This window comes from Austrofundulus limnaeus, unplaced genomic scaffold (genome assembly GCF_001266775.1).
Source record: "Austrofundulus limnaeus strain Quisiro unplaced genomic scaffold, Austrofundulus_limnaeus-1.0 Scaffold37, whole genome shotgun sequence".
Classification (NCBI taxonomy): Eukaryota; Metazoa; Chordata; class Actinopteri; order Cyprinodontiformes; family Rivulidae; genus Austrofundulus; species Austrofundulus limnaeus.
Window position 1 is genome coordinate 851,647 of NW_013952439.1, and position 9,003 is coordinate 860,649.

Sequence of the window (9,003 nt, forward strand, 5' to 3'; positions counted from 1 at the left end):
TATTAGGGGTTATTAATTTTTATTCTTTTTGCCACAGCTGCTATTTAATGATGATGTTATGACAGAAAGCTCTGCTATATTACCTCAATGTAGATGTAGTGCTCGCTCTTCTTAATAATATCTATGTAGGCCTCATGGATTGAGGTTTCCAAATTTGTAGTTGACCACCAACCAGCAGAGCGCAACACCTGAACACATTAAATCTTCACAGTCATTGTACATTTAGCATGCTGCACATATATGGACTTTATTTGAAATTTGTGTGTGTATGTTCTAGCATTTGCTACTTTGTAAGGCCCATTTTTCTAAATAAATAAATAAATAAATAAATAAATAAATAAATAAATAAATAACTACCTTATTCAGACCCACTGCTCCTTATGGGACTCAAAGCCCAGGCCCATAAGTTCAAATGTGGGGCTATGTTAGCTCAAGGATTAGGTATGCAATAGGGGAGGTTAGGTTTAGGATAAGGGTCAGTGTTAGAAATTAATAAAAAAAAAATGAATGGAAGTCAATGCAGAGTCCCACAAAGATAGAAAGCCACGATCTGTGTGTGTCTGTGATGAAGTACCTGAACTTGGGCTTTGTTGGAGTYAGGCACAGTGAATGGCAGTGAGTCTGCAGTGGAGTGAGACTTGGGAACAAGGTAAGGGTAGGACTCAACCCTGTACTTCCTTTTTGACATCTAAAGACAAAAGCAATTAATGAGTGCAGAGTGTTTTGTTGTGTTAGTGTAACACAAAAGCTTACACRTTCATGTTAATCAACTCTCAGAATATGCTAATGWTTAGTCACCGKTTTTTGCTGATTTGGATGCTTTTATTAAAGATGTGCTGTAGATTCTAAAACTGTAATCTAATTTTTTCAAAAGGTGTTCCCATAGTATCGCTAATGGTCTATTTTCATGAACAACAGAAACTCTAAAGCGACGCCCTGATTTTCGCGGGGCTTAAGTTCTTAGACTGCCCGCGAATCATGAACAAATGCAAAWACTGGATGGGGTCCAAAATCGTACAGTGCATTTGGGTGGCATTTTAATGCAGTAAGAACCAAACAGCAAAACAGAACTGGGTCAATTATATTGATCCTAATAATTTAGTTTGAAATCTCACTAATATATAAAGTATATTTCTCACTGTAGAGTATTTACTGTAGTAGTTAGGTTCTATGGTAAAATCTGCAAATGACCAAGGACACAAATTGTGAAATGTGAATTTGCGGGACTTCATTGGAGAGCATATTTAGACAAAGATTCAAACGCCTTTCTTATAATGGAAAGTCACCTTGCTGAAGTTCCAGCGTTGGATGAAGTGTCGAGCCACATCCCTGGCCGCTTTGCCATGAACGGCTGCTGACAGGTCACGCCACGGTATGCGAGGAACTTTAGATCGGTCAACATTTTCTTGAAAGGAAAAACAATAAAAATCTGCTCATCCTGGCGTTTAAACTCTCAGGATTTTTTGGTAATACTGAGATTATGTACCCTCAAACGGCTTTTCTGGTTTTTTCCAGTCTTTAAGGATGAAGTTGTTGTAATCTTTGCCAAGCCACAGCTTAGTGTTGCTAGCCAGATTTCTTGAACCTTGTTTGGCCATCTCATATTCCAGGTCTTCAGAGGTAGCCATTTGACAACAGAGACAACTTTTGTTGTGCTGTTCCTTGGCTTCAYTGTTCGATCCCTCTTCAAAACCCAGGTCAGTCAGCCGGTATTGATTGTCATCCCATCTTCCAAACGCCAGATCGATTCCCCCTACAAAGGCTACGGTTTGGTCAATGGCCACCATCTTTTCATGGTGAGCCCATAAGACCACTCCAGACGACACACGGTCAGGATGTCGTATCACCTGATCAATCAGAAGAGTGAAATGGTTACTTAAGTGTAAAAAACAGAGCAATCAGCGCCTCTATTCACATTCGGTTTACAAAGAGATGGCACACCTTGATGTTTCCATGCTTGTTCCGTAAAGCTCTCTTGCTGTAGTCACTGTTAATGCTAAGTGCATATGTCACCTCTCTGTACAGCAGGATATATACTTTGACTCCATCCTTCTGCAGACAAAAGGTTTAAAAAAAGCAATAATGGAATAAAAAACACAATCTGAAAACCATGAAAATTGTTTTCTGAACAGAAGGAACCCATACTGCTTTCTCTTCAAGTATCTTATCAAGCCTCCATTCCTTATCATTGGCCGGCCTCTTTAGGAACAATTTAGGACTGAGCCTTACAGAAAAATGAACATAAACAGAGTTTGACGTTAATTTACGTATGAAATACGATTTGTAATGAGCAGACACAGACATTGATGTGCTGGTAAATTAGCAAATCAGAAGTCTTCTGGTTCTCACCACCAATCAGTGATAAAAATCTCCTCCTTTGCTTTCTTAAGAGCATCAGCTAGGTCTGCAAAGTAGCCACTTCCATTCACATACCTTGAATGAAAATCAATAAACCACAAAATAGTTACTTGAAGGTTTACACTGGTTGTTGTGGCAGTTGTTGGAAACAACAGCAGATWATCAAATGACCATTTAGTGAGCGTGTTCTCCCGAGGAGGAGCAAATCCTTTGAAGCGCTGAACTTTGAGAAATTCACATGATTCTGCTAGTCGGTTGATTTCTTGGCTCCACCATTCTGCTTGTTTCTTGCTGCCGCACTCAATTACCACTTCTCTGTTTAAAAACAAACAGGGATGTATCACAAACTGAAGTTCTTAGCAGATTCTTTTTAAACCAGCTCTGGTCTAGCTGTGGAATCTCTTTAAAACAAACAACCATRGTGGACCCACCGTGCTCTGTTCTTAATAGAGATTCCAAATTCGACATTTGTTGAACATTTTGCTTTGAACTCTGGGTCAAAAAGCATCACACCATTGATTGCAGCCTCATCTCGGTCGATGAACAGAAGGAAGGAGTCTTTCACCACCATCCAGCGTTTTGACCAGTGGAAACAGCACTTGTTATTGCCAATGCATTGCAGAACATGGGTCTGGTGACCACCAGACCTCTTGATGACAAGTCCCTCCCTGAGGCAAATCCAAACAGCAGAATGAGTTCTAATCTTTAGTTGTGTTCAAGTGCTTTTCTTTTGTTCATAAGTATGTTACTGACAAGCCTTTGGGTCCCAGATCAGTGACAAAAGAAAGAGGACTGACATCAATGAATTCCATCTGAAAAAAGACAGAAAGTGCATCATGCCACATAACTATACTAACTTATTACTAGAGGTATATCATTCTTTTACCATGCTGGTGGCATTTCTACAGAATGCTTTCYCCAACACATTATTCAAGTAGTCCTCAAGGTGCTTCTGTATGTAAAAAGTAGGATAAGAAACAATGGTTACAGAATGAGAGCACAGCTGTTGGTTAGCTGTTAGTGGAAAGTTAGTGCAAAAGCTAAACTGATTAAGAAAATAGTTCTGSTTTTAGTTTTTAATTAGCAGAACTATACAAAGTTACTTGCACTGGTATAGTTCCCAAGAAATGGCAAAAAAATAAAAAAATAATTTTATTTAAAAAAAATTGATTGCAAATTTTTATGTTAATGAAGAATTTAGTTAAGGACGATGGACATAAAACAAAATAGGAGTTCTTATACATTTAATACATGAAAGAAGAATAAACACAGAAAACAGAAAAGCCCTACTTCAAGAACAATAATTGTGTTTTATGTCACAAACTCCTTACAGGATCCTGAGATCTTGCGGGCTCTATCCTCAACATGCTCCTCCGTTCCTCCCCATTCATTTGAAACCTTTGGGGAAAAAATGTTGAATATTCAAAAATATTCAGTGCTCAAGAGATCTGACATTAAAAAGCTCAAAGAAGCTCAGGTTTTATTTTATGCATATCCCCTTGGAACGWGGAGCTGATTTGCATGACCGAGATAAACACATACACCAACCAACCTTTGAAAAGGCATGAAGTGGAAGAGCATCCTGCGAAGGTGAAGGTCTCGCTGAAGCTCCAGAAAGTCTTTGTACTTCTTCTTCACCATCCACTGGAACTCACCGTGTGTTACATGAAATGTGTACAAGGTGTCTTCATCCACCTGGAGGTTTATTATTGTTTATAATGACTTCTCTTTTGCGCCACCAGTCCCCAAATCAAATACAATAAATAAATTACCTACCGATCCACTTTCTGKGTTTTGCTCAACACTGTCCATTCTGCATGTAATGGGAGTACCACGCATTAAGCAATTTTTACCCGCAGTTTTGAGACGATGAACCACAAGGAAAGATTGTTTCTCTGAAATGCAGAGGCATTTTCGTTTTAAAGGAATTGCTCTGATTTTGTCWCATTAAACAGCTTATATGTTGTGTTTGTTTTTATTATATTTTTTCGTACTGTTTTCTGATATGAGGGCATCTAACTCATCTTKTCTCCGAATGATGATGTCACGCAAACGGTAACGTCTGTTTTGTCCAGCCAAGCTTGCAGCCACTGGCTCGGTTCCATCCACCTGACTGGCCATTGCTCTGCTGTTGGACGAAAAGAATAAAACCTCAAATCCAGAATTTATTCAACAGAAAACTAACGAGAACAGATTAAACACGTGAACCTAATGATTTATTTTAAAGTCACCAAGTTTGACACAAAATTAATCATGTTTCAGCAGCATAAGGGAAACCATCACCGCAGTCATCACTTAATAAATTAACCCTCCTGCTGCCCTTGGGTCGAAGTCTCAGCTAGTTTGACCAACAAACTTTAAAGATGACCCAAATTGACTTCGTTTTATGGTGAGGTCTGTTGTGTGTTTTTGTAAACTTGAGGTTAAATTAGAATAATTTTAGAACCTGCTAAAGACCAAATCTTTTTGTTTTTGTCTGAATGCATGACACTCTAAGAAGGGGATGGGCGTGGGAAAAATTGGTACCCCAAGGGTTAAAACAAGTCTAGAAAGTCCATCCTATAACAGACAGTCCTATGGCTGAGCCAGACAATTTTTATAGGGGTGGTCAGACTGRGACTAYTGGTCAYACAGGGGTGRCCCAGAAATTACTTTTTTTTTCCTACACTGCAATTTTCTCTGGATCTAAAAGTGTTTCTTGGACATTCTCCACTGACATGAGCAGTGACTACCATGTAGAATTACATCAGGATAATTTCTCATCTGTTCAGCACAGATGAAATGACTAATCTATGTATAAAAAAGGCTTTGACAAAATGTTGCCGTTGGGTTGGCTTTTATTTTTATAGTGGATTTTTGAAAGGTGGCCATGACCATCCCCTGGCTCCACCCCTGCCTGTAGATAGAGATGGGCTTGTTTAGAAATTGAATGGTCAATCAATTAGATTATCTTTTTCTGGGGAAAAAATTGTTCACACATAGCAGCTTTAAAACACAATTTCACACAAGCTGAAAACTGTTTCTGAAACTGACATGTAGACACTTGCATCCTGCATTATAACTTATCATCATCATAAAATTTGAACCCTTCAGCAACAAATAAATGTTGTTGAATCATTACTGTTGCATAAAATTTAGTAAAATAAACATCAAAAAGCATAAAAGCAAATGAGTCGAGCATTTGTTTTTCACACTAAACATGCTGAGTCACCTCATCACCTCAGGGAGGTTTAGTTTTCTGCATTAAAGTCTAGTCTAAATTGCAACATCTCACCATGAGTTTAAAAGGATTTTACAGCTTTGAGGAACAAACGTGTCTAAGTAAAGCTGTAATGGAGGTTTCTGCTTTAGTTCAGAGTTTTGCAAACCTCATATGAATCTGTATATATATTTTTTTTCAGACAGCTGAGAAATCGTTTTTAGCTGCTAAGAGTATTTCACACTCTGGATAAAAAAGGCTAGTCGTGGTGTGAAGGCTGAAAAAGACGAATTTCTCCTCTCCACCCAGTCGTTGGTTTCCTACGACGCCTGACTGCACAAAAATCTCACCTTCGTCTAACCTACAAGCAAATGTTAGACCACTGAAATGACTGTGGTTTCATAATAGCAGCCACAGCCTCAGTATGCATTTTTTTGCATTGCACCTAAACCTGCTATCAAGTCTGTTATCATGCAACAACATGATAAAAAGTAATGTAACTTTTTAAAAACTGTACTTACTCAAGGTTAGTTTAACCCACAAAAACTCTTCCAAATGTAGACAATCTGCTCACTCAGGCTTAAGTTTGTTGTCACTAACCTTTAAACCAAGCCAACCTACAGTATGACCCAACTGCAGTTGTTAGTGAGTACCATTTGCTAAAGTGAAAGGTGATACTGCTGTTGAGACTGCAGAAGTTTGGTTTATGTTTGTAACATTTACGAAACTTCATTTCATTCAACAATCAAACAAATAGTAATAAAACAAACAAATGATAAAAGAACAAACAAATAATAATAGAAACAAACAATACATTGTTGAGTCAAAAACACAATCACAACGTAGTCAACTGAAAAGGAGCAGAAAGAAGAATAAAATCTAATAACATCTGCCCCCAATTAAAAAATATATGTATCTAAAAAACGTACAACATACGAATAATAAAACTCAACTAAACACTCAATATAATTACAAATAATCAACAAACAGCCTCACAACACAAATACAAATCTTATCCAATGTTTTGTTCATATCTCATAACAAAACATAAATAAAATAAAAAAAACTCCCAATATTCTACTTAATGAATAAATTGTTCCACCATTCTTAAGATCATCAAGCAAAATAATTCTACAAATTAATACTCAATCTACATTTTGTTCATATTTTGACAGCAAAAAAGTTTTTATCAATCTAGCAAATATATAAATTGTGTTGAACATGTCATGTTGGTGAAAATAGTTTTCAACTTGATCAATCATTAGAACTCAACGCCAACTGTCGATGATGTCCCCCATCATGGACAGACAGACATGGCATTTCTGTGTCCCTCACCTTGGCGACGGGGTACAAATACATACGCTATATAATATATACAGTATTGTCATATATATTTAGAGATTTTTCTCGTACAACTTTTTTCTCTTAGTATTAGGGTTTTATTCTCATAAAATTACTTTATTCTTGTAAAAATAATTAAAAAAAAACTCTTGTTGTGTGGCCCTAATACTCTGTTGTACAAATTGGCTTGTTTTCAACACAGCAATTTTTAATGTGTAAATACTTACAAAGTGTTTCTGCGTTCATTTATTTTGAGATTTGAAGGCAGCAGGTTTATGATAGATGCCGTGCTATATTTTTGGAACCAGAGGGACTCGTCAGTCATGGTGTCACTTCCAGAGAAATGTACTAGGAAAAAAAAGTTCTTAGGAATTTTACTGTGTGGGTGATGCCTGCTGGCTTAACGGTGATGGTGCAAAAAGAATGTGCAAAAATTCTATTCAGTTTGTAAGAATTGAAAAACTTAAAAGAAAAAAATTAATTTTTTTTTTTACAAATGTGCAGCTGTTTGTATCAAGAAAACCCAGTGTTGTTTTGCTCAGCTGTGAAGTCAAAAACCTCATGAAAAGATCCCACTTTAACAGAGTTAATGATCAGTAGTTTATACTGTGCACAAAGGAATATTTGTGACATTTGTCTTAACTTGAAATCAAGTCTCACATACTACACTGAAAACCTTGCAGCGTAGGAATCTGGTTGCTCCATTTTTATTGACCTCAGCTCAGTGGTGGGCATGGTTCAGCTGTTATAACTCATTTTTTTAAATTTAGTGGATTAGCGTTTTCACTAACTTAGAAAACATTTTGCGGACCAGTTAGCTTGTGCTGAATTGGGTTTTATCTTTTAGGTCTGCTAAATAACATCAACAGTCCCACAAGTCTTCAGTTGGAAGGAGACAAAAACATGTGATGAAGACTGAGAGACAGTTGTCTTAGTCGTTAATGATTAGCCTCCAATAACTTTTACATGTTTAGTAGTTTAATTTTAGCAAAGCTATATGTTTAGTTATCAGATTATGAGTTAGCAACGCTAACTTGTTGATGCCCACCACTGGGTTAGATTTCTAACACAGTAAAAATAACTTTTGGTAAAAGAGGTCTTTTTAAACTTCAAGAACATTGCAAAAACTCTGAATACCAGTTATTCACTCTCACCTTATGAGGACAAAGACACTATAAAGCTCAGTCATCTGTCATTCTCAACACAAGAATGAAATGTGATGAACTAACAGATTAACTGCAACCCTCAGAGTTTCAACTCAAACTTGGCCGAGTAGTTTGAAAGTACCTACCTTTTTCATAAAACAAACAGAGGAGCTGCTCCTTCAGAAAGAAAATAAGACTAACAAGTCAAGGTGTGCACATTCTGATTTGGCACACTGAACTGACCTACCTGACAGGTTTGCAAATACCAGCAGAGCTAGCTGGGTTGTTCCAAGGAAGGCTTGGAGAAACTGGAAACAGTAAAGAAATGTCTTAACTGTATATGAACACAAATATAACTCAAGAGAAAGTCTTGAGATTACGAGAGGAATTCTTATCTGCCAGGCGACTTTGAACCCAGTGCCTTGTTGAGTAACTCTGATCACTGCATGCTGGTATTTCCCTTCATTTTTTTCTTGCCACCTACCTAAATAAATATGTGAAACGAGCATATACAAGTAGCTGCAGCACTCTGCTGCAGTGGCAGTGCACCCCCCAGTGTTGCTGCRGTGAACCCAGCAAAAACTGATGAGCAAGAGGTAAAAAAATAAAAAAATAAATCTGTCAAACACTGAAATGTTTATCTAGCCTACAAACTCCCCAGATACCAATCTGATGGGATTCAGTGACATCTAATAAGGTTTACTCAATATTTGGAGGACAGCTGTGTCCTTTTTGAGAAAAAAAATATTTTATCATATAGTCAAAGTAAAAAAAATTAAACTCAAATTAAGAATTCAGGATTAGTTTATTTTACTTGAGTATTAAAAGTAAAACATAATATTTCAAGAGCAAAAAAAAACATTTCAGTCATATTTTCTGTTCACATATCTTGAATACTTAATGTAACTGGAAATATTTACTAAGGTGTTTAAAAAATTATAACTTTACACAGGATACAAT

General features: G+C 36.9%; 1 protein-coding gene across 1 annotated transcript in view; it reads right to left on the reverse strand.

The window, feature by feature from the left end:
• The window catches only part of LOC106516318 (phospholipase D1), an 11,318-nt gene extending 6,863 nt beyond the window's left edge, over positions 1-4,455 (reverse strand). The window contains exons 1-15 of the mRNA XM_014006616.1: positions 4,353-4,455; positions 4,135-4,253; positions 3,911-4,053; positions 3,690-3,756; positions 3,245-3,310; positions 3,112-3,170; positions 2,790-3,026; positions 2,530-2,673; positions 2,350-2,433; positions 2,146-2,224; positions 1,942-2,052; positions 1,487-1,847; positions 1,287-1,405; positions 575-688; positions 84-188 (exon numbers count right to left, since the gene is read on the reverse strand). Of these exons, the coding sequence (XP_013862070.1) occupies positions 84-188; positions 575-688; positions 1,287-1,405; positions 1,487-1,847; positions 1,942-2,052; positions 2,146-2,224; positions 2,350-2,433; positions 2,530-2,673; positions 2,790-3,026; positions 3,112-3,170; positions 3,245-3,310; positions 3,690-3,756; positions 3,911-4,053; positions 4,135-4,197 (1,752 nt within the window). The 5' untranslated portion in view covers positions 4,198-4,253; positions 4,353-4,455. The remainder of the gene's footprint in view (positions 1-83; positions 189-574; positions 689-1,286; positions 1,406-1,486; positions 1,848-1,941; positions 2,053-2,145; positions 2,225-2,349; positions 2,434-2,529; positions 2,674-2,789; positions 3,027-3,111; positions 3,171-3,244; positions 3,311-3,689; positions 3,757-3,910; positions 4,054-4,134; positions 4,254-4,352) is intronic.
• Positions 4,456-9,003: the final 4,548 nt, after the last annotated feature.